Raw genomic sequence first — 25,403 nt, 5'->3', positions numbered from 1 at the left:
TGAGTAAACTCTAAGCCAATCCTGAGTTCACTATGCCTCTGATGCTTACTAACTAGTGGGACCTTGGGTAATTCCCATCAAGAAACAGAATGGAATAGAATAGGCATTGGACATTGAATCAGAAGACCAGGGTTCTAGTCCTGGCTCTAATACCGATTAGCCGTGAGGCCATAATCATTTGCCATCTTTATGCCACAGTACATAAAATGGAGATATTGGCACTTGTACAGCCTACTATACTGAAGATTCATAAGGAAAGTATTTTGTTAACCCTAAGGAATAATAGAATTGTGATTTATTTTTATTATTGCCTATCTCCTAGGGTTGCTGTGAAGAACAAATGAGAGCATAAGTGTAAAGTGCTTTATTAACTGTGAAGCACTGTATAAATGTCAGCTATTATTAGAATAATAGGATCTTAGAGCTGGAAGGTCTCCCAGCCCTCCCTTGGCAGAGATACAGAGGACCAACACAGATACTGGCAGGTGGAAAGGTTGCTAATAGGTAACAGCAACTGAAAGACCACAACTTTCTAGAAATGCTAATCTTTACCTTTAATTACCAATATTAAGAAGCTAGATGGCGCTACAGGGGCTAGAATGCTGGTTTGAGAGTCAGGCCAACTCCTCTTCATGAGTTCAGCATGGCCTCAAATACTTACTAGCTATGTGATCCTGGACGAGTCACTTAACCTGGTTTGCCTTAATTTCCTCATCTCTAAAATGAGCTGGACTAAGAAATGGCAAACCACTCTACTATCTTTACCAAGAAGACTTCAGTTGTGATCAACAAATTGAACATGACTGAAATGAACAATTACAAATGTCTTTCTGATTCATCACGCATCATTCTGGTCTCCATCCAGACAGAGCTGAGATGATATAGCCTCTAGGGTCTAGCCCGATCTCATTCGTGTTTAATCTATCAGTGTCTCTAAGCTGCCCAATAGCTGTTGGAGGAGACATATAGATTATCTACTTCAGCCCCTACCTTAAACATGAATCAATGTTCATGCTACAACATCTCTATCTTGTAATGATCCATGTAGCTTCATTACTCTCATTTCTTATTTTTTTTCAGGGTTTTTGCCAGGCAAATGGGGTTAAGTGGCTTGTCCAAGGCCACACAGCTGGGTAATTATTAAGTGTCTGAGATCGGATTCGAACTCAGGTACTCCTGACTCCAGGGCCGGTGCTTTATCCACTGTGCCACCTAGCCACCCCCATTACTTTCATTTCTCTAGTGTTTTAAAGTTTACAAAATACTTTGCTTTCCATACACCCTTGAAGGAGAGAATATATTTATTAATAAAAACAATCTACATTGCATATCTCATATACACTGCATGCCATTTTAATAAAGCCTGAAGGAGTTTAAGTGTCTTGTCCAAATTCATACAACCTAGAAGTGAAGGAACCTGGGTTGGAACCCGAGTCTCCTGACTTTGAATTCAGTGCTTTCTCCGTGACATAACACTGCCTCCATTGGGTTTGAATCCTGATATTGCCACTTCATAGTTGTGAAATTGGGAACAGTATTTCTCTGAGCCTGTTTTCTTATTTGTAAAATGGAAGTAATACTTGCATGATTCCTCACATAATTGTTTTAAAGAAAGCACTTTGTAAATCATGAGGTATTAGAGAAATGGATTGGGGTGGGTGGGAGTAAAAGGTGAATCTCTGATTTCATCCCTGTAGAGGACCCAGGCTAAGGAAACTCACTCTTTCAGTAGAGCTCTGTAACTGCTCTACAGTTGGCACTCTTAGAGAGTTGTTTGGAGGTTCTGAGAAGTGAAGGGAGCTGCTCTGGGCATCCTAGGTTCTAGTATGTTCCAGAGGCAAGCCTTGAAGCCATCTTGCCTTAGAAGCCAGCTGTTTAACCACTGCACCCTTGCACATGGGAGGTCTCTCTACTGCCACCCAACTTTGACTCCTCATCAGGTAAAAATGGTTCTTGGATGCGTAATATTCTGCAAACTCTTGCAAAGGTGCACAAAGTGATTAATTTTTATAACTGAATAAAAGGATAAGCATGAAAATTTCTACTCTTTTCATTTACTGAAAGCATCTTCAGATCCATTCAAACAACAGACAAATCAGACTTCTGCCAGTTCCCACAGTATTTGCATTTATTCTGCTATGTCTTTATATTTTGAGAACTTTTCATTCCATGTGGTTTGGAGGTTAGGAGTGTTCAATATCTATGAACAGTGCCCATTTTATTTTGGGGAGGGGTCACTGTTATCTATCTGGCTAATTGTCATATCTATGAAAATAGAAAATTTGCAGTATGGTTTATTTGCTGAATTTTTGAAAGCCTGTATTTTAAGTATTGGAGGTGTGGCTTCTGTTAGTTTTATGAGCTTCTGAATATAATTTTGGATATTGAATCATGTATTTCTAGATATCCAACCAGCAGCACAAAAGTTTTGCAACCTTGACTAGTATGTTATAAAGATTCTAAGATTTCTTTGCAAAGTCAGAAACAATCATTCAGTCCTGACTCATTAAGAATGGGCTTTCGAGCAGCTAGGTGGCACAGTGGATAGAGCACCAGCCCTGAAGTCAGGAGTGCCTGAGTTCAAATCCAGCCTCAGACACTTAATTATGGGCAAGCCACTTAACCCCATTTGCCTTGCAAAAACCTTAAAAAAAAAAGAATGGGCTTTCATTTCTGGTTATAATGGCCCAATGATGTTGGTTATCTTTGTCTTCTTAGTTCTTCCTTAGTTCTTTTTTTTTAGGTTTTTTTTTTTTTTTGCAAGGCAATGAGGTTAAGAGGCTTGCCCAAGGCCACCCAGCTAGGTAATTATTAAAAGTGTCTGAGATCGGATTTGGACTCAGATCCTCCTGACTCCAGGGCTGATGCTCTATCCACTGCGCCACTTAGCAACTCCATCTTCCTTAGTTCTTGATAATTGATTGTTGAGTGAATGTAGGATTCCTGTGCTAAAATCCTATGTACAAAGAATAGATTTTGTTGGATTGCAGGCACAATTTCTGGAATAAATTGCCCCATAGGATAACTAATGTAACAAGTAACAGTGGCAATCACACAAACCAGAGCTCTCGTTTTTATAAGTGTTTCAAGGTTTACAAATCATTTTCCTCCATACAGATGTGTGTAGTGCCTCTGTTGTCCTCATTTTGTAGAAGGGACTATTAAAGATGTGAGAGCGGAAATGACTTGCCTAAGGTTGTGCAGCCTGAACACATCAGAAGTAGGCTTCAAAAGCATGTCTCTTGAACCCAAATCCAGGCCTTCTTCCCCTCTGCTATCATCCCCAGGAAATGTGGGAAAGGTCAGAGGTTTGAACAGCCAAAAGGAACCTAAAAAGTTCGTTTGTTCGACCCTCTCATTTTTATGGCTGATAAAAACTGAGGGCCCAAGCCAGTCAATGATCTATCCAATGACACACTGCTCTGGCTTCAAACCTGCTTCCTTGGCTGCAGTATACCACACTGCCTCTGAATGCACCTGATTCCTAGAAATAGCTTGTTTGTCAATAAATCCCAGTTGATCAGTGAGCTTTTGTTTTATTGGTTGGCTAATTAGTGATAGGCTCCATTGGAAACCTTGGGGGGGGGGGTGATGTTCATTTCATCACTACTTCTCGCTCTCCAGATCAATCATTGGCTAATTAATAGTGACAGGCTTCTTAAAGAACCAGGTTCTAAACGAGGTTTATGCCCAGGGGCATGTTTTCTGCTAGGGAAAAAAGAGTTGAGACTGTCTTTCCTTGCTCCTCTTAGGAAGAAAATGTCCAGAATGATCATAGGCATATAACAAGACTGGCTTGGCCTGCCAAGTGTTTGTTCCCTTCTGTTCATCAGTATTCATTCACCATCCTTCCATGCAGTTTGTAGAGAGCCCAGCAATCAGTTGAGTAGTGTGGCAGATTTAAATCAGTAATAAAAGCCCTGGGGAAATTAGCAAGACAAAACATTAACCACAGACTAAATATTAACATATATTAGCATTTTTATTATACCTGTAGAATTGTTCAATGGACACGCTTACTACTATTAAAAAGTTGATTTTGTGTGGCACATAATTTCAATGTGTATTTTGTTTTCAGACTTTTAAGGTTTAATTACATTGAATTGCATAATGGTGTCTGGACCCCATTTCCCTTTATAATAAACTAAAGTAGACTAGTATAGGTGAATTTGCAAGCAAAGGTTGAAATGAACAACAGGTAGGGCAAGGAAGGAGCTGTGGAGGCAGCTTCTTCAACCAGGAAAAAAGGGGGGGAAAGCTTTTGAATCTGGAGAGTGCAACATATGAAAGGATTGGGGGTGGGGGAGGTGTGTGGCAAAGAGACAGACTTCAGTTCAATAAACAGAAGAAAATTCGAACAAATGAAAACTGTCTCCCAGTGAAGTGGGTTGCTTTCCTGGGGAGTGAGTGCCTCATCACTGGTGGTCTCCAGGCACAGTAAATTTAATCCAGGCCTAAATCTGTGCTGGGTGCCCATTTATTGGGAAGGTCACAGAAAGGATTCTGGCTCAGACTGAGGTGGAACCCGATGACCTCTGGAATCCTATCCCACTCTCTGATTCTGTGAAGAAAGAACATCAATTGCCCAGACTATATTACACGCAGTCGAAAGGGCAGCATATCGAATTCGTACTTCAGTATGGTACGCAGGTGATGCAGGTGGACAGTGGCCTGGACTGGGAAATTGTGTGGCATATTCAGTGATTCCAGGCTACTCCCTGCCTCCCAAGCACATTTCATATTAAAAAAGAGGTTTGGTTTTTTTTTTCTCTGCCATAGTGATCTGAGGGAAGGCTTTGGGCCTGGCTTCAAATCCTGACTTGGAGTTTATAAGACTTGCGGTCAAATTTCATCTCATAAATTTACTAGTTGTGTGAGCCTGGATGAGTCACTTAACCCTTTGGGAGGCTCATTTTCCTCATCTCTACCTGACAGGTTTGAACTTGATGATCTCTCAGGTTGTTTCCAATTCTAGAGAAGGATTTGATGAACAGGAGGACCAACTCCAGGTGTCTTGACCTGAGGTTTGGGAATTAAAAAAAAAAACAAACTCAATAGCTGTATTTTATTGTAATTAATTTCCCTTATTACTCTATCAATTTTACACATTCATAATATTATTCTGAGAAGGGGGCTTATAGGCCCCACCAGGCTTTTGTCTTTTTTTTCAGATCTTATTTTTCTTTTATTAAAGATTTTCTTTGAGTTTTACAATTTTTCCCCCAATCTTACTTCCCTCAGGCTTTTGTCTTGGACAAAAAAGTTAATGTCTGATCTAGTCCAACCCACTCATTTCCTTATGGGAAGAAACTCAGACCAAGAAGAGTTAAGTTATATCCCCAAGATTACACAAGTAGTTAGTTCCCTTAATGGTAGGGCTGGGATCAGACCCCATTTCTTCTTACTGTACTATAGTTACAGAGAAATTACCTACTTGGTCCAGATCACCCCCAACCGAAAACAATACCCCCCCACCATCCACTTACAGTCTCCTCTTACATTTAGTAATTAAATGATCCTGGGCAAGGGTGGTATGCATTAAAAAGAGTGCTGGATTGTTGTCAAATCCTGATTCTACTATGTTTTTTATCCAAGTGACCTTGGCCAAGTCACCCAACCTCTTTAGAGTTCATTTTCTTCAACTGTAATATGAGTGGATTAAACTAGATGGTCTCTTATGTCCCTTCCAGTTCTATCACCCAAGGCCCTACCTACTAAATCATGGATGGGTTGTCATTTGTCTTGGTGGAAGAAATTCCTATACCTTTCCCTGTGCAAGCAAATTACAGATCTTCTATAATGTGCTCTTTAATCTGCTTTATAGTTTATAGCTGCAAGTCATCAGAAGAATCAAAAGTGCAAGTGATCTAGAAGGCAATAGAAGAATAATGGTGGGTAAGCAAGCTGACATAAACATGCTTAGAATATAGGCTGGGTCAAGTTAATAGGTACCTACTGGGTGCCAGACTTTTTGGTGTATATTGGAAATACAAATAAAGACCAAAAAATCAATCCCTTCCCACAAGGAGTTTACAATCTAATGAGGGTGACAGCATGCAAATTTGTACAGATAAAATATACAAGATGAAGTGAAGATAATCAACAAAAGATAAGCACTCTCACTAAAAGGAGGTAGGGAAAGGCACCTCTAAAAGGTGAAATTTTAGTGGTCACAAAGCCAAGAGACAGATGAGGAAGGAAAAAACTCCAAGCATGAGAGATAGCCAGAAACAGTGCCTGAAGACCAGAAATGGAATGTCCTTTTCCAGAATCAGCAAAGATGTCAGTATCACTGGATTACAATCATGTGGTTGGAGTTGGGGGCATGGGGGAGTGCTGTGTCAAAAGACTGGGAAGATAAGAAAGAGCTTTAAATGCCAAACAGAAAATTTTATATGTGATGCCAGAGAAAATAAGGACTCTGTGGAAATTATTGAGAGTCAGCTAGGTGGTGTAGTAGATAGAGTGCCAAGCCTGGAGTCACAAAGACCTGAGTTCAAATGTGGTCTCAGATACTTACTAATTGGGTGACTCTGGGCAAATTCCTTAATTCTGCCTGTTTCCTCATCTGTAAAATGATCTGGGGAAAGAAATAGCAAACTACTCCAATGTCTTTAAAAAAACCCCCACCCAAATCAGATCATGAAGAGTCAGACACATGTGAAATGATTGAATAGCAACTGTATGTTAATGAATTGGGTGATATCATATTCACATCTGAGCTTTAGAAAGATCAGTTTGGGGGTGGCTGGGTGGCACATGGATAGAGCACCGACCCTGGAGTACCTGAGTTCAAATCTGACCTCAGACACTTAATAATTACCTAGCTGTGTGGCCTTGGGCAAGCCACTTAACCCCATTTGCCTTGAAAAAAAAAAACCTAAATAAAAAAAAAAAAGATCAGTTTGACAGCTGAATGAAAGATAGACCAGAATGGGAAGGAACCAATTAGCAGGCTATTGCAATAGTCTAGGTATGAGACCTCTACTATGGTGGTAGCAGTGTCAGAAGAGATAAGGGTTCATATTTTAAGAGCTGATATAAAAATAGAATTCAATAGCATTTAGCACCCAATTGTATGGAAGGGTTGGAGAGAGTGAAAAGGCAAGGAGAACAACTGGGTTGTGAGCCTGGGAGGATAGTTGTATACTGGACAGTCATAGGGAAGGTGGGAAGGGGTGAAGAGCTGGGAAGCAGGAGAAGAAGGAAGGATAATGTGTTCATTTTTACACATGTGTTCAAAATGTGCATAGGACTTTAAGTTTGAGATGTTCAATAGACAGGGATCTGAGTCTGGAGGTAAGGAGAAAGGGTAAGGATGGACAAGGGGAACGGACTATGCTCTCTGTGGGAGTGTTCTCCATGTTGGTGCTGGTGGGACCAGACACACCTGGCTCATACTCTGTGTACACTTCCACTGGCCTCACCATATTCCCATCAGTGAAGTATGGAAAAGACATCATCAAGGATTCATAGGGCCACAGGAGGAGATGGGTTAATCGTGTAGCAAGAACAAAGAATGATAAGAGTGTTGCAACTTTTGTCCATGAGGAAGGCCTTTAGAGTGTTGAGTAGCTCCTCTAAGAGGATTTTAGGTAGACTTCGGACAAGAATCACATAAGATAAGAAAAGAATGATGGGATCTGCTTTGCATGAAATGTCTCCATTGATGAGATCAGAGCTCTATCATAATATGTACCTGCCTATTGTCTTAAGGAAGACAAGAATAGGATCAGAATTCCTATAGGGAACTAGCCCCTTTAACATATGTATTCTGCTCGGTAAGTACAGGACTTGGACTTCCCCTTGGACCCTGGGACCTTTGGACAACTCGGACCACTCCTGAATACTGTTCCCCATATCCTGGCTCCTGGCTAAAGGACTGGAATTTTATAGTGGAAATCCCTCAGATCTGGAGGCTTTGAAGACCTGGGTTCAAATTCCAGCTCTGGTTTGATACTTTCAGGCTTTGTGACAATGGATAAGTCCCTTAAATGAGTTTGAATATTATCTTCCATTGAATGGAAGTTATGATGCTATTTTCTTCTCAGGGCTATGAGAGGAAAGCCCTTTGTTTCTTAGAGTATTTGATCAATGCAAGTCATTATGATTATTATTATTGAGACTAGTTTGAGCTAATCCACTCGGATAAAGCATCTCTATAAGATCTGGACCTCACAGCACTGTGTGACGATCACTAGGAGAGTTGCTGAAAAGGACCTTTGTGATGTGAACCCTGCATCCCTTTTGCTTTTTCAAATTCTCTCTTTTCAGCCCCTAGCTTTCGAACAAAGCTCATAACATTCACCTTCAGCTCTCACAGGGCAGGGTGTATGATGTCGGGAAGGAGGGACACTGAGGGGAGAAAAACTCATGTTAATGCTCTGTATGTGAAATTGTTGCCTTTGTCCTTCCTTTCATTTCTGTAATGTTGTACAGCTTACCCTCTCCCTCAAAAATTTTTCCTTACAACCTCCCTGAGGGGAAGTCCCACAAGTATTAGTATCCCCATTTTACAGAGGAGGAAACAGAGGCCTAGAGCATATTAATGACTCACCCACGGTCACAAAACTATTACATAAGGACTTCAATCCAGCACTTCTGACTAGTACCAATACTCTTTCCATTGCTCCTAGGATTTCATGGCATCACAACATTTTCAAGGAGGAAAGGACCTCAGCAGCCATCCCCTCCACAAAAATCCCTGTTATGGTATCTCCCAGTGAGCAGCCATCCAGGCTCTGTTTGAAGAGTTCCAGTGAGGGGGAACACTACCCTCATCTCCCAAAACAGTTCATTTCCCTTAGGGATGGTGACTTTTCCCCTGAAATCGAATGCAAATTTGATTGGGGAATCCTGCCAGCCAACCCAAGTAGGGCATGTTTTCCATGTGGTAAGAGAGCTAGCAAGCAAGCTAGCAAGCTTTGTCTCTTTCCACACCCAGGGCTTTAGGGAGTCTTCAGATTGCTGCCATATTATAGTGTAGAATGAAAGAGGGACCAACAGACTGTAAACCGCTGATTGTGCCTCAGTTTCATAGAATCGAAGACTGTCAAAGCTGGAGAGGGGACTTGGAGAGGATGTAGCCCAGTCTCCTTATTTTCCTGAGGAGAAAATGGGCTCAGAAAGGTTAAGGGCCTGGCCCAAGGTCATCTAGCAAGTCAGCGGCAGATTTTTGTTCTTAATCTTCCTGTCTTTCCCTTGGTTTCACCTCTATTCTGTATGCTACAAGGCCCTCTACGAAAAGTATTCAAGTCTTGCCGTGGCCCCATTAGAATGCAGGGGTCCCAAGGTCAGCCTTTCAATGGCAAGGGGAATTTTCCAACTGTGAATGAAAGTGCTCAAGGTACTATGAATGCTGTGGGAAAAAATTCCTGCTCTTTATGTCCTGGATTTGAAACAGCAAGTATAGGTCAGGAGTGGCCTCTGCGCTCATCAATATACTCCCTGGGAACCCCTTGGTCCTGGGGAGGTGAGCTCTTCATTACAGTCAGTCCCACCAAGGAAGATTGCAGAGGCCCAAGTCGCAGAAAAGGCTCCGCCATGCCATGCCATTGGCTGGGGTTCAACCAGGGGAGCCTCAGCCCTCAGCTACTGGGGGGGGGTAGGAGGATTAGCCACTTGGAGAGTGGGCTGGGGCACATTCTTTCTTGCTGCAAGGCCCCTCTCTCCCGCCCAACAGCCTCCCAGATCTGCTCAGGGAAGGCAAGGTCGCCATTTCTATGTCATGTTCATCGAGCCAGACAATCAGAGAGGTATATATGCACCAGCCACCCTCCTCTTTCCCTTTACTCTCATATCCAGGCTGTGGTGAATAAGAATGGTAATGATGATTAAGAGGGCAGGCCTTCATCCAGGCTTGAAAGCTTTTTGCCATATATTATTTTAGCTGCAATTTTAGGATTTGGTTTGCTGATGACTTTCATCCTCATAACAACGCTAAGGGGTAGGTGCAGTTTATTACCCACATTTTACAAATGAGGAAACTGAGACTCAAGACAGATTAAGCGACTTGCCTTTGGGTCACATGACTAGTGTCTGAGATAAGATTTTAGTCCAACTACAGCACCTTACCCATTCCGGAGGTGTCACACTGAGGGGACTCACCAGTAGCTTCCAAATCAGGGTTTTAGCAAAATTGGGACACGTTTTTGATAAAATACAATACAACCCAGGTAATGTTGACTTGTAGTTTTCTCAGTTCCTCTGCAGCTTGCACAGATCTGCTGCTATTTGATTTTGACCTCACTATTCTGTCGATGCTATCTCTCTAGTCAGCACTAGGCCTTTGCATTCTCCCTTAAGCATCTCTCACTTCCATTCTGCCCCCCTCCCCCCACTCTCTTTTTCTGGCCACTACTCAAGTTAGCATATGCCCTCTTTATTATTTGCCTGAATTCCTGGAATGTACTCTAGATGTACTCTTAATGCTTCTTTCATCCCACTGCCAGAAGAGTGGTTCTTAGGCATGGATCTCTTCCTATCATGCCTCTTCTCAAAAATCTCTGCAGGTTCCCTATTGCTAACTGACAAGTTCAAACTCCTCTACCCTGTCATTCAAGGACCTTTAGCATCCACTGCCATCATTGCTTTCTAGACATTATCTCATATTCTTTCCTTCAGCATACAATCTGAATTCCTCAAGGTCCCCCTGAATATAATACCCTGTGCTCTTGCTTCTGCATTTTCTTTGGCAACAAAGCTCTCCCTCTCTTCCCCAACATGGTGAATTCCCTTTCTTCCTTCAAAATCCAAGTGAAATTCTACCTTCCCTAGGCTACCTCAGTTAGCTTTCCTAACGGTTAACAGCCTTCTCCCTTAAACCTCATGCAGAACTGTATTTTGCTCCTCTTTCATGAAGAGCTAGTCATTTTCCTTGCCATGACCCACTTCTCTATGTGGAACCTTGATCCTATCCCCTCTTGTCTTCTTTGGGACAACACCTCTCCCACCCAATAATCTCTGCCTTTTCTTTTTTTTAAGGTTTTTGCAAGGCAAATGGGGTTAGGTGGCTCGCCCAAGGCCACACAGCCAGGTAATTATTAAGTGTCTGAGGCTGGATTTGAACCCAGGTACTCCTGACTCCAAGGCTAGTGCTTTATCCACTACGCCACCTAGCCGCCCCATCTGCCTTTTCTAATATGCAATCTTTTCCTCTCTACTCCTTCCTTCCCTGCTGCCTGCAAATATGGCCAACTTTCCTCCATCTCTTTGTTGCCACATCTGATTAGCCTTTTCTCAATCTTTTTGTCCCCTTTACAACTTTTGATCTGACTGACTACTCTCTCCTGGATTTTCTCTTTTTGTACATTGCTTTTCTCTTGATCAGGAATGACTATTCATTTTTCTTTTTTAAAAAATATTTTGTTTTAATTAACCAAGATCTGCTTTCTCACCCTCCTACTCCATCCCTAACCCCTAAATGGGAGCACAAGAAAAACAAACCCCATTACATGATAAATCAAAATAAATTTCAGCATGTGTCATGTTTCTCCCCACACCCAATGGTCTCATTCTGCCTTCTGAGTCCTTCAGCTCTTTATCAGGAGATAGGTAGAATGTTAGATCATTAGTGCTCTATCAGAGTGTTATTACTCTGATAAGAGTTCAGCACAATACTATTTCATCACAGTTATATAACCATAGCTCATTCAACCATTCCCCAGTTCATGGGCACTACTTCAGATTCTCATTCTTTGCCACCTCAAAAAGAGTTATTAATATTTTTAAACATGCTTTGAATGTGTTTTGCTTAGGACTAATCCCTCCTTCTAATTCCCCCTCTCCCTCCTATTTAACTGTTAAGTGAAATGGATTTTTGTACACAGCTGTTTGTGTGTGTGTGTGTGTGTGTGTGTGTGTGGAGAGAGAGAGAGAGAGAGAGAGAGAGAGAGAGAGAGAATGAGAATGAATTCTTCCTTCTTTGGACCAGCTCTGATGAAAATGAGGTTTAAGTGCCACCCATTCTTCTCCCATCTTCTTTTTATTTGTATACATATCTACTTGTGCACCCTAGGTATTTGAAATAATTTTCCCTACCCTTCCTTTCTTTTCTCCCTCCTGCCCCCAATGTATTTCTCTTCCCTCTCTTGCCTTTCCTTTCTTAAGATCAGAACCTAACAGAACCACTCCCAAGGCCTTGTCTAATTGGACTCCTTCTCTGAACGCTGATGATAAGCCTCAAGGGTAACACATGGATGTTCTCTCCATATTTGAACATGAGAGTTTACCCTTGTTTTTGTTTTTTATCACTATTCACATTTACCTTTTCCTGCATCTCCTCATTCCTGCTTTTGAATTTTAAAGTTTCTCTACAGTTCTTACCTTTTTACTAGGAATGCTTGGAAGTTTCCTATTCCATGAAAGATCCATTTTTCACCTTGAAGATTTGTACTCAGTTTTCCTGGCTAAGTTATTCTTGGATGTAAGCCCATATCCTTTGCCTTCTGGAATATTGTATTCAAAGTTCTTTGCTGCTTTAGAGTATAGCTGCTAAATTGTGTGGGATGGTCACTGGGGCTTTTTAGTACCTGACTTATGTCTTTCTGGCTGCCTTATCTGGAAGCTCTGGGTTTTGGCCATAATGTTTCTGGGAGTTTTCTTTTGGGGGTTTCTTTTAGGAGGATTCTTTTGATTGGTGAATTCTATTTCTATTTTCCTTTCTGCTTCTAAGGGATCTGCAAAGTTTTCTTTTAAGAGTTCTTGAAATAAAATATCTAGGTTCTTTTTTGGACATTGTTGTTCAGATAGTTACATGATTCTTCATTTTGTTTCGCCTTGATTTGTTTTTCAGTCAGTTAATTTTGCTATGAAATTCCTTACATCTTTTATTCTCTAGGTTTTCCTAACACTGTTGGTTTTTCTTCTGTCTGTCTGACTATCTCTCAAACTCCTTGACTGGATCTTCCATTAGGTCATGCCCATTAATCATGGTTATCTTCTAGCACTCTGCCTTGGGCCACCTTCTTTCTATACCTTCTATACTTTCTCACTTGGTGATCTCATCAACTCTCCTGGGTTTAATTATCATCTTCTGCAGATGATTTCCCCACCTACATATTTACTGTAGTCTCTTTCCTGAAGTACAATCCTGTATCAGCTACTATCTGTTGGTCTTTTTGAACTGAATGTCCTATAGACATCTCAAACTTTACATGTCCAAATAGAGTAATGTAGTGATTCTGAAGCCTCAGACATATGCTAGCTTTCTGACTCTGGGCATGTCACTCAGCTTCTATTTGCCATAGTTTCCTCTTCTGTAAAAATGGAATAGTACTTACCTACCAGGATTGTAAGGACAAGATCAGGTCAGATTTGTAAAATGCTTTGCAAAACCTCAAGTGCTATATAGATGGTATTACTCTCATTTCTATTAACATTCTCTCTCCCCAAACTTTTTCTACTTTCCTATTACTGTCGAGGGTACCACCATTCTCCTAGTCACCCGAGGTCAGAACCTCACAAGTCTATCAGTTTAAATCTAGCCTCAGCTATGTGCTAGCTATGTGAATGTGGACAAGTCATTTAACCTGTGTCTGCCCTCAGTTTCCTCCTCTTAAAATAGGGATGATAATAGCACTTATTTCCCAGGGTTGTTGTGAAAGAAATTGTACAGTGATTCACTTAGTTGCTGCTATCCTCCTCCTCATCATCATCATCATCATCATGTATATACCAGTGACTTTTGTTATCTGGTGCACAGTTAGCAAGTGAGTTTCAGGATTCAAAAAGATTTTAAAAGTTTAGACCATTGGGGCGGCTAGGTGGCGTAGTGGATAAAGCACAGGCCTGTCTCAGACACTAGCTGTGTGGCCTTGGGCAAGCCACTTAACCCCGTTTGCCTTGCAAAAACCTAAAAAAAAAAAGTTTAGAGCATTGAACTGAGATGAATATCATGTCAGATAATGGGGCAAAATGTGCACCTGGGTTCAACAAATCAGATTAAAAAGTACAAAATTAGCTGTGGCTAAATATGAAGTCATTTACAAATCATCCCAGGGTTTTAGTGAACTTCTAACTCAATATAAGTCAGTAATTTGCTATAACTGATCAGAGTTCATTTTTGTCAGGCTGTTTTTAGAGTCATAGTGTCCAGAACTAGGCAACTGAAGTGATCAGATACAGCTAGAATATTGTACTCAGCTCTGAAAACACATTTAAGGAATGACATTGATAAGGTGAGGAGATGACTAGGCTAGAGATAGAGGCCTTGCACTAAATGCCATCCAAGGCTCTGTGGAAGGAACCAAAAATCCAAAAGTGAAGGGGATGGGGTGTGATAACTGTCTTATAGTATCTATCAGAAGGGCTGTCACATGGAGAAAGGCTTGGCCTCAGCATTCAGGACTAAGCACTGTGAGTGGAAGTTTCTGAGATACAAATTTAAACTTGATTTTGAAGGAAAACTTCCTAAGAATTGGAGCTAATAGAAAATCAGAGGAAGGCTAGAAGCATTTCAGCCAAGACTGGACGGCCGCCTTCTAGGTTTATTGTAGAAGGTCTTTTCAACTGAGGAGAACTTTGAGTGAAGTGGCTCCTGAGAGGCCTTTGAAGTCTGTGATCCGGCCATCCTTCAGTCTCATTGTCTTAGAGGAAAATGAGCTTTGGTGGAATAGGAAGTACTGTGAAACTCTGAAGTTGTAAAGCCAGGATTTAGACTTCATTCTTCTCAGACCATCCCATTGCTCTTTCCTTCGAATTTCTTTGGTTTCTGGTTAAGTATATTTTCAGAACCTTTAGGCAGAAAGGGCAGTCATCCCAAGTCAGAACCATGTTTTTGTTACCATATTTACCCCTGAGCTGCTAAGAATTTTTGTTTAATAGATGTATGGAATGAGTCCAAGTAGCTCCTGACTCTGACCTTCCCTGTTTTAGCAATTCTTCTTGTTAGCTGACCAGAAAAAAGGGGAGTAAGTAGTGAAGCAAACTTTTCCCTTGTACCCTCGCAGCACAAATTGAGCAGTGGTAGAAGCTTCTTCCTCATAACGCCCGTATCTTACTTACAAACCTCCAAATACCACCAGTACACAATGGAAACGGGAAAGGAATGAATCGGGGAGAGAGAGAAGGAAGCAAACTTCACATTCTTTTGGTAGAGCCGGGAAATCATGGCAGAGATTTCTCCAGCTAAGCCTGCCTACCCTGACTTCACAGCTTGCATCAGGGCTTCCTGCATTTAGCCACCTCAGGCTAGTTTACCCATGAGCCTTCCCTCTCATTTGACTCCTCATGTCCTATCCTTTGCCAAACTGCAAGTTATCCCTCCCCATTATCTTTCCTGTCTCTCCCCTTTTCTCTGTTCCCATGGCTACCAGTCTAGTACAGTACCTTACCACTCAGTAATCCCATCTATAAAGTGGCAATGATAATAATAACAGGCATTCTCTGTAGCTCACATTCTGAGGTTGCTAGGTGATGCAGTGGGTAATAATCGTAGAATTGGAGTCCAGAAGACATGACTTGAAATCCTTCGTCTGATTTGTATTAGCTTTGTGACCCTGGGCAAGTCTGTGTTAGTCACATTCCTCATCTGCAAAATGGGGAGAGGAACAGCACCTAACCTCTCAGGTTTGAGGTGAAGAGCATTAGATGAGATGCCATAGGTACAGTGTCATAGAAATGCTGCCTTATTACTATGATTTTTTATTTTAATGCTGACCTATCCCAGTTGGCTTGCAGCAGATCTTCTGGCTTCCATGTTTTTCCCTTTCCAATTCATTTCCCATATTGCTGCCAAACTTTTTTTATGCATAGATCTGGTTATGTCACTCCCAACTCATGCCTTCTGTGCCTCCCTATTGTCAATAGAATTCCAAACTGACCTGACATTCCAGGCCTCTACAACATGGTTACTGCCTTACATTACCAGCTTCTCCCAGACTATTGTACATGTACTATCTACACCACTAAATTTGTGAATGTGTGCTGTCCTTTTCTGCCTCCATGATTTTTCATAAGCAGTTACCTCTTCCTATAGATTGTCTTTCCTCTTCCCTCAATTTCAACCCATTTTTTTTAGGTTTTTGCAAGGCAGATGGGGTTAAGTGACCTGCCCAAGGTCACACAGCTAGGTAATTATTAAGTGTCTGAGACTGGATTTGAACCCAGGTACTCCTGACTCCAGGGCCAGTATTTTATCCACTGCGCCACCTAGCCGCCCTCAACCCATTTTTTGAAAGCATAATTCAATGGTACCTCCTCCAGAAGACTTGATTATCTCTCTTCTCCTCATTGAAACTATCCTTAACCCCATCTGACCTCAGACAGCACATAGTTTTGCAATTCTCTTTTCGACTTATAGTAATATTATGCATTATTTATTATCTATGCTTGCATAATCTCTTCAGGAAGGAAGGGGTTGTCTCTGAAACAAATTTTCCACCTCTTCTAGTGTCTAGCACAGTGCTTTCCCCATAATGGGAACTTAGTAAAGGTTTTCTTGAATTCAATTGAATCACGTGATCCTCATTTGCCAGATGAGAAAATTGAGACCCGAGAGGGCAAAACTCTGCCCAATTTCACACAGTAGCAACATTGAGGTGAGAACCAAGATCCTATGTTTCTGAGGCCTCTTTTGACTCTGCAGTGCCCCCCGTCTTTCCATTGAGAGCACCAGAATGAGGCTTAACAAATTTTACCTGGGGCTGATTCAAAGTCTGCATCACCCATTTGAGATTCATTCTGTGATTTCCAGTGACTCAGGATATTTTAGGTTGAGATGTTTGGGGTGGGGGGGAGTAAAATGGTATGTGGAACAAGGGAACAACAGGGAGGAGGGCTACTGCAGGATGAAAAGCATGATAAGCTTTCTTTCTCTTTTTTTTTTTAGGTTTTTGGCAAGGCAAATGGGGTTAAGTGGCTCCCCCAAGGCCACACAGCTAGGTCATTACTAAGTGTCTGAGACCAGATTTGAACCCAGATACTCCTGACTCCAAGGCTGGTGCTTTATCCACTATGCCACCTAGCCGCCCCTTCATGATAAGCTTTCTGTGGAAGCAGCTGGGGACTGTGGTGTGTAGATTGAGCAATGGACCCAGAGTCAGGAAGAGTTCAAATCTGGCCTCATATCCTTCCTAGCTATTTTCTTTTTGGTATTTACAAGGTAATGGGGTTAAGTGACTTGCCCAGGATCACCCAGCTAGTAAGCAAATGTTTGAAGCCATATTTGAACTCAGGTCTTCCTGACTCCAGGGTCCATGCTCTAACCTCTTACTGTAATTTAAATCACTTCGCAAATTACTATATAAATGTTAGCTATTTTTGATATTCTGTCTAATGACCTTACTAGATTGTAAACTTCATGAGTAAAGGTCAGGTCTTATTGGAACTGGGTATCTTTTATAATAAATAGCTCAGTCATCAGTATATATGAAATTTATTGAATAGATGAGTGAGTAAGCAAGTGAACTCAGATTAGGGAGACCTCCTGCTCAATTCAACATCATTTATCATATACTGTGTGCAACCTACTGTACCTTAAATGGAGAGACAAAGCAAAAGATCACATTATCTTTGTTTTTGGTGAACTTAGATTCTCTATAGTGGGTGCTATAGTAGGGCAGAAAGACCAATACAAATGCACTAGGAAAATTTGATGAAATGATCTGCAACTGAGTGTCAAGGAAGGCTTCACAGAGAAAGTGGAACGTGAGCTAAGTTTTGAAGGGTTCTAGGGATTCGCTGAAGCACAAGTAAGGAGGTAGACATGCTGTGTGAATTCATGGAGGCAAATTTCCCTGTTCAGGTTATGGGTAGTGGATGTGGTACAGTTAGGCTAAGGTAGAAGTGTCTGAAATTCAGCTGAAGAGGTAGAGTGGAGAGATTGTGAAGACCTTCAGTGTTAGGCCAAGTCATTTTTTCCTAGAAGTAATAGAGTCCCCAAATGGTTTGGGGTCTGGAATGGGGGGGAAAGAAGGGAATAGAAATTTCTCTAGTACCTCCTGTGTGCCAAGTACTTTTGCCAAATATTATCTCATTTGATGCTCACAAATTATCATGCTTTTATTGTCCACTTTTTACAGTTGAGGAAACCAAGGTAAACAGAGATGAAGTGACCTGCAGTCACAGAGCTAAGAAGTATCTGATCCTGGATTTGAACTCAACATTTTCCTGACTCCACCTCCAGTTGCTCTGTTCACTCATTCCACCAGCCAATTTGCTGTCTCAGTAGCTATGTAGCCAGCCTTAACAAGCTTATTTTGGCATATGTCCGAAGGATAGTTTGTAAAGGGCATAAACCAGAGTGCAGGAGACAAATTAAGAGGTTGTTCTAGCAGTTCAGGCAAAACATAAGAACCTGAACCTACCTGACAACAAGTTGTATTAGTTTTCTGTAAACTCAGATAGTAACTACCAAATGAAAGGTCACTGGACTTGAAGACAGGAGGCTCTGATCTAAGATTTAACACCTCCTTCCCTTTACCCTTTGCCTCCTCTTTCATCTTCTCTCTTCACTTTCCCTACCTCTTGTTCCCTTCATATCCCACCATGGGTGTTTTCTTGGCCTCTTTCCTGCATGTTTTCACTATATGTTCCAGAGCACTTGATATCCATGAACCATGCCCTGAAGGAGTTAATATATTCAGTTTTGTAAATCTTCCCCAAGCCTGAGCTGTCCTGATTGGTGAGGGAGATAGGCAAACTCATATGATCCTCCCTAGAAGACCTGAGTTCAAGATCCTCCCACACCACACACCACATCCTATCATTATTTTCCTTGGTTGCCTTTGTGCCATCTACTTTTCTGCCATATGTATTGAGTACCCAACACCTCCCTTACCATTGCTTCTGGAAAGGGCAGTGTCAGTAGATTCTCCTATGGTCCTGGTCAGGTTTTTTGTCCTTCATTCTTGAAGAAGACCATGACATCAGGGAGGTGATGCCATGACAAGCACATGAATGGAATTTGAGTGGGGGCAGGGGGCACTGTGCTAAGTCAGCAGTTTCACTTTCTCCTAGGGACTGGTGAGCTATTCATCATCTCCTTAACTTCACAGACCAAAAACTCCCTTCCTTGGTCACCATTTTCTTAAGTTTTGTCTCTTCCTAGTAGAATGAAAGTTCCTTGAGGGTAAGGAGGGACTCAATGTTTTATTGTTATCTCCACAATATCCATATTGTATTTTGTAAATGCTTTTCATATATTCATTCTTTCTCCTCTATTTCTTCCTTATTGTTCATTCTTTATCTCTCCATACTTCATTTAAACTACCCCCCCAAAGTATTTTAATATCACAAAGTCATTTTTCCCTTCTTTTGGTAACTCTGTGGGGGTGGATCTAAGTTTTAGAAGCGAGTGAGCTATAATCTCTCTCTCACACACACAAGAGATTTTCACCCAGGTAACATTTTCACCTGTCAGTGTTGAGATTTATCCAGTAATGGATGATTCAGAGCTGAGGGTTTGGGCAGTTGATAGGCTGATTTCCCTTCTCCCTAAGGCATTTTTAGAAGAGCCCCAGTGAGCTATTGCATTAACATTGTTGTTAATGCTGTAGCATAAATCTTACACCAAAAATAGACTTGTAAGAATTAAGAGTGCTCTGCAGGTGGGTGGGTTGTTTCCATCATGCTATGTGGGAGGGAGAGCACTGGACTTTGAGCCAGAAGCTGTCAATTTGAGGATTTGGATTAGCTTTGTGACCTTGGGTACTTTACCTCTCTGTAGTGACTTTTTTTTTTTAAATCTGTAAACGTAGGATTATGGCCTTTCTTATTTAGTCTCATCATCAGGGCTGTCATAATGTTTGAATGAGGCAAGGTGTGTAAGCTATTTGTCAACCATGAAAAATTGCTTCTGCCCCCCCAATACCTCCATTTCTTCTAAAATGTAGAAATATTGTTTTGTGAATTCTTCATACTTCTAAACAGAAAGTACCATTGAAAAGTATCCACTTCATCTGCCCCAGGGACAAAGTCCTTGAAATGCATTCTAACCTGGAGAAAATACTTAAGACTCCTTGAGTAGGCCAGTCCTGGGAGTGATGTTCTTGAAAACCTTTATCCATTGTTGGTAGTATCATGGGATCATCAGTTTCAAACTCAAGCGACACATGATCACCAACTAATTCTTTTTTATTATCTTTTTATCTTTATTTTATTTTCCCCCAATTACATGCAAAAACAACATTCACTTCCAAAACCTTAAATCTCAAAATCTCTCCCTTCCTCCTACCCCACTCCCCCCATTGAGAAAGCAAGATACTTGATATAAGTTTAAAATATGTAGTCATGAAAAACATTGCCACAATAGTCATGTTAAAAAAAATAAACATAATCCCTCCCTCCAAAAAAGAGAAATTTCAAGAAAAATAAAGTGATAAAAAGTATACTTTAATCTGTTTTTAGTCACCATCAGCTCTTTCATGGAGATAGCATTCTTCATCATAAGTCCTTCAGAGTTCTCTTGGGTCACAGCATTGCTGAGAAAAACGTCTTTCACACTAGCTAATAATTCTTAACACAGGGATTTGAACCCATGCCCCCTGAGTCCAACTCCAAGGCTCTTTCCACTCTATTTCTTTGTGCCTTACTAAGTATTTAGGGCTATAGAGCTGTCTTTTCCTATTGAATTAAGAGCTTTGTCCTTCTCTAGGATTCTTCTGAGAGTTGGGCCCAAAGAAAAGGAATTGGGGGAGCAGTTAGGAAATATTGCAAATTTGGTTCCTACTATTCTGTGGGTGGAAGCATTCTAGTGACATTGTATTTCTTTTTCAGATTGGCAAACTCTGCGCCCATTCTCAGCAGCGGCAATATAGAGCAGCCTATTATCCTGAAGATGTGTTTATTGACAAGAGAGTATTAAAAGTTGCTCATGTAGAACATGAAGAAACCTTATCCAGCAGGAGAAGGTGAGAATGTGTTTTGTTTTGTTACAATACACAATGGGCAATTGTGTCTTAAGGTTCAAAAACGATCTCGGAGAGGAGCTTTGCAAAATGCACATGGGATGGTCCTTCTGAGTAGAGTGTGATTAATGAAATTGTGTCATCTGAGTATTTGCAAAGAAGGTTCAGGTAGCATTAGATCATAGCCAACCTATTCTCATGAACTTGTGGAATGTGAGAGCTGGAAAGGACCTTAGCAGTCATCTACCTTATGGATAGCAAAACTGCATGGCCCAACATGACTAATATGGAAATATGTTCAAACATGATTGTACATGTATAACCTTTATCAGATTGTTTGCTGCCATGGGGAGAGGGGTTGGAAGGGAGGGTGGTGAAAAAATGTGCAACTCAAAAGCTTGCAGAAGGATAAATGTTGACAACTATTTTGGCATGCAATTAGGAAAAATGTTTGGAGTCATTAAAAATTTTTTTTTTAAAAATCAACATTTCTACAGTGATATAAAAAAGAAAGACATATCTTCTCCCCCATTCAGGGGCAATCTATATTCCAGAGACACCTGAGAAGAGAGAGGAAAAACTCCATCACAAAATGCTTTGGGCAGTGGCCCATATTTTTCTCCTCAAATCTTCATTTTTCAATATCCCTTCAAATTTTTTGATAATGTCCAAGAGACTCTTTTAGAGGTGAATCTGCCCTCATAGAATTTGCTCTTCTCTTTCACCAAGGAAGTTATTTCTTAATTTGTCTGCTGGGATCAAGAGCCCAGTGACTCTTGAGGTAAGGATTTCAGCATCCTTTCTATCCTCTTGTGTGACCCTGGGTAGGTCACTCTACTTTTCTGGGCCTCAGTACTCTCATCATTTAACATAAGGGTGTTTGGACTAGATATCTCTGAAATTTCAGTCTCCAGTGATCTCTCTGGACCTGTTTCCTCATCTATAAGAAGTTTCTATAGGGGTTTCTTTAAGCTCCAAATCTGTGATCTCTCTTGGTCTCAATTTCCTGCTCTGCAAAATTGTACTAGTTATCCTTAAATCAAGGAGTTTGTGAATTTGTTTTTTGAAATATTCTGCTAACTGTATTTCCAAATAATTGATTATCTTTGTAGTTGTATATATTTTATTTTGTGCATTAAAAATTACATTCTAAAAAAAATAAAAAAGCACTGTTTAATGGCTCCCCCTCCCCTCTCCCCCCCCCCACGTGGCTCTCCCACTAAATGTGGCCCTCCCACTAGATGTGGCCCACAAAGCTTCTGCAGGTAGCCTGAACTGGATTCAATTGGAATCAAGATCTGTTCAACAGAATAACTAAGAAGACAATAAGATAAAGCTAACATTACATTTTAAAAGTAGGTCTGTATGCAACCTTCAGGGATCCTTGGATATGACTTCCATTTCAGTTTGAGACCACTGTTTTAGCCCAACCATATCATTTTGCATATAAAGAAATGGAGGCAGAGAGAAGTTGAGGACTTGTCCAAAGTTATGCAGCTTCTAAGGTACCATTATATACAACTATCAGAGGAACACAGAGTATGGTATTTAGAGTAGCTTCCTTCAGATATATTTGTAGATTAAATCATAAAATGTCAGAGCTACAGGGGACCTTAGCAACCATCTCGTCTGGTTGTTAGGAGCTAGTCTGAAATAAAACTAGATTTGGACAGCTGGCTGGAATCCTGGTTCTGTTCCTTCTACTACCTGTGTCTGGCCCTGACCTAGTCCTTCCTTTCTCTGGGCCTTAGTTTATTCATCTGTCAGATGAGGGGTTTAGACTTGGTGACCTTTCCGACTGTTCAGCTTTAAAGTCTATGAACCGGGGTGGCTAGGTGGCACAGTGGATAAAGCCCCGGCCCTGGAGTCAGGAGCACCTGGGTTCAAATCTGGTCTCAGAAACTTAATAATTACCTAGCTGTGTGGCTTTGGACAAGCCACTTAACCCCATTTGCCTTGCAAAAACCTAATAAAAAAATAAAGTCTATGAACCTCCTTGATTTATATAGGAGGAAACTGAGCCCCAGAGAGGGAGCAAGTGAGTTGCACAAGGTCACAAAGCTAAACTGGCCTTGAGCCCAGTTTCCTGATTCCCAGCCTAGTCCCCATAAAACATTTTCAACTGGGATTTTTTTTGTAAATGACAGTTTTGGCTTCTCCCATCCAGAACAACAATGCTTTGTGGAGGTATTAGCTCCAGCCTGGCTTGGATACAAAGAGGCCAGGGGGCTGGGGAACTGGACAATGGTACATGGACCAACACACTGCTCTAGCTGGAGGCCACAATCGATGGACTGGCTTGGAAAGAGCTTCTGGCTTCTTCCCTCTTAGCACTGCAGCTGAAAGACTGAATAACAAGGAAGGGAACAAAGGTTGTGGCAGCTCGAAGAAAACCACAGGATCCAGTAGGGAAGCCCTAAATTAGGACTCAGAAGGCCCAGCTTGGAGGCTCGGCTCTGCTACTGGCAGCCTCTGTGGCCTTGGATCACAGGCCAATAGGATTTTTTAAAATTCAACAACTGTTAGTATGTTTCTCATGCCTGTTGTGTGCAAAGCACTGCTGAGGACTGAAAAAATGTTGAAGCAGAGCCTTTCAAAGTTGCCCACTGGCAATCAAGGCAACTGGCCACTGTCTTGGGAACCTGGGAGAAGTTCCTTCTTTTGCCCAGATGCTGGGAAGTTAGAAAAGCATGAACACAGTCATACCTTTGGCAGAGAGGCAGTGGACAATGGGTGTAAAACGAGGCCAGCACTGGCAGATATGACCAATGGGTCCCTTTCTTTTGCTTAACCATACTTTTTTTATTAAGAAAGAGGGTCCGTGGGGTGGCTAGGTGGCGCAGTGATAAAGCACTGGCCCTGGAGTCAGGAGTACCAGGGTTCAAATCCTGTCTCAGACACTTAATAATTACCTAGCCTTGTGGCCTTGGGCAAACCGCTTAACCCTGTTTGCCTTGCAAAAGAAAAAAACCTAAAAAAAAAAGAGGGTCCTTGGGTGGGTGGGGGCTGCACTGGGAAGTGACTTTTTTTTTAGAGTATCAATGAAGGGTGGCTAGGTGGCGCAGTGGATACAGCACTGGCCCTGGAGTCAGGAGTACCTGGGTTCAAATCCAGCCTCAGACACTTAATAATTACCTAGCTGTGTGGCCTTGGGCAAGCCATGTAACCCCATTGCCTTGGGGAAAAAAAAGAGTATCAATGAAAAATTACAAAAAAGAAAAAAAGTAAGGAAAATTCATAATACTAAAGGATATCCCCTCCCCAAAAAAAGGCTTCTTGAATCCCTTCAGACAAGTGACTAAAACAGCCCTTCTTCAGTCTGGACACAAAAGGTTGCCTTACACCCCCTCCCTTGTAGTGGCAGAAAAATTGACATCAGTACTTTGAAATCTCACTCAACAGGCAGATCAGTCCTTACCTCCCCCACCTCTAAGGAAAGTTGGCCCCATTTTGTAGTTAAATGCAAAAAAGATTTGGCAAAAAAGGGGGGGAGGGGAGCTTACTCCTCAGCTCAGATGCTTTTCTTTCCTTTAGAGATCATCTCTGGTTTTACCTTTGTGAAATTTATTCTGCTGTTATTATAGATGTGAAGGTTTGGAGCTTAAATGGACCTCAGAGACCAAGGAGTCCATAACCTGCTGCCTCCCCCTCATTTTATAAATATGCAAACTGAGGCCCAGGCAGCTGAAGTGAGGTCACCCAGGTAGTAAGCAGCAGCTGGGATTGTAGGATTTAGATCAGGGAAGGGCTTTAGATATGTTCCTCATTTTCACTATGAATAAACTCATAGCCCAGAGAGAGGATGTATGGCCCCAGATCACACAGGTAGTCAATAACAAAGACAAGATTCAGCCTCAGATCCTTTGACTCTAAATAGACCATCCTTTCTCACTACAGCATTTGGAACAATTCAGTTCAATGGCGGTGGGGAGGAGTTAAGCTGGCTGATGTTTTCCTTCTCGTAGATATTTGGAGGATTTCTCTTGGCAGCCAGTAGATGTGTCTGTCAGTCACACTGAAGTCTCTACACAGTGTTCTGCTTGTTCCACATCACCCTACCCCACCCCCATCCCCCATCGCCATTTCAATTGAAAAGAGAAGAAAGGAAGGGGCCATTGTCGTCACCATCCCTGTGGCGCAGGGGCTGCGTGTGGCGGAGGCAGCCTGTCTGGATCTGATTATGAGCTGCAAAGCTGCTCATCTGTCTTATTAAAAAGCCCACTTGCACAGGAAGGAGTATGGCCTTTGGCGGTCTTTAAAAGTCATCTGTTTGAGTTGCCTGCCCCCATCTGGGTGGTTGGAGACCCACATCACATCTGGGGAGTAGCTTCATTGTGTTTCTAGGGATATTGATGATTTTCAATATTCTTTTTGTGTAAATCAGACCTCAGACCTCTCAATAGCTCTATCATTTAAAACTCTGTCTTATAAGATGGCGTCTTCGTAAGACTGTTTCATATTACAGGTGAGGCTTTTCTTCAAGCATCTGCGTTATGTTCAGTGTGGCATCTTCCCTGCTCCACTGGTATATATCACCAGCCTACCTTGCCTTTGTCA

At 41.6% G+C, this 25,403-nt stretch overlaps 1 protein-coding gene across 1 annotated transcript in view; it reads left to right on the top strand.

The window, feature by feature from the left end:
• Positions 1–25,403, top strand: part of GPC3 (glypican 3) — an 821,180-nt gene that overhangs the window by 466,454 nt on the left and 329,323 nt on the right. The window contains exon 4 of the mRNA XM_074201733.1: positions 20,716–20,849. Within this exon, the coding sequence (XP_074057834.1) occupies positions 20,716–20,849 (134 nt within the window). The remainder of the gene's footprint in view (positions 1–20,715; positions 20,850–25,403) is intronic.

This window comes from Macrotis lagotis, chromosome X (genome assembly GCF_037893015.1).
Source record: "Macrotis lagotis isolate mMagLag1 chromosome X, bilby.v1.9.chrom.fasta, whole genome shotgun sequence".
In the NCBI taxonomy this organism is placed as follows: Eukaryota; Metazoa; Chordata; class Mammalia; order Peramelemorphia; family Peramelidae; genus Macrotis; species Macrotis lagotis.
The sequence above is the reverse complement of the archived record's forward strand: the minus strand, read 5'-3'. Positions and strand labels throughout refer to the sequence as shown.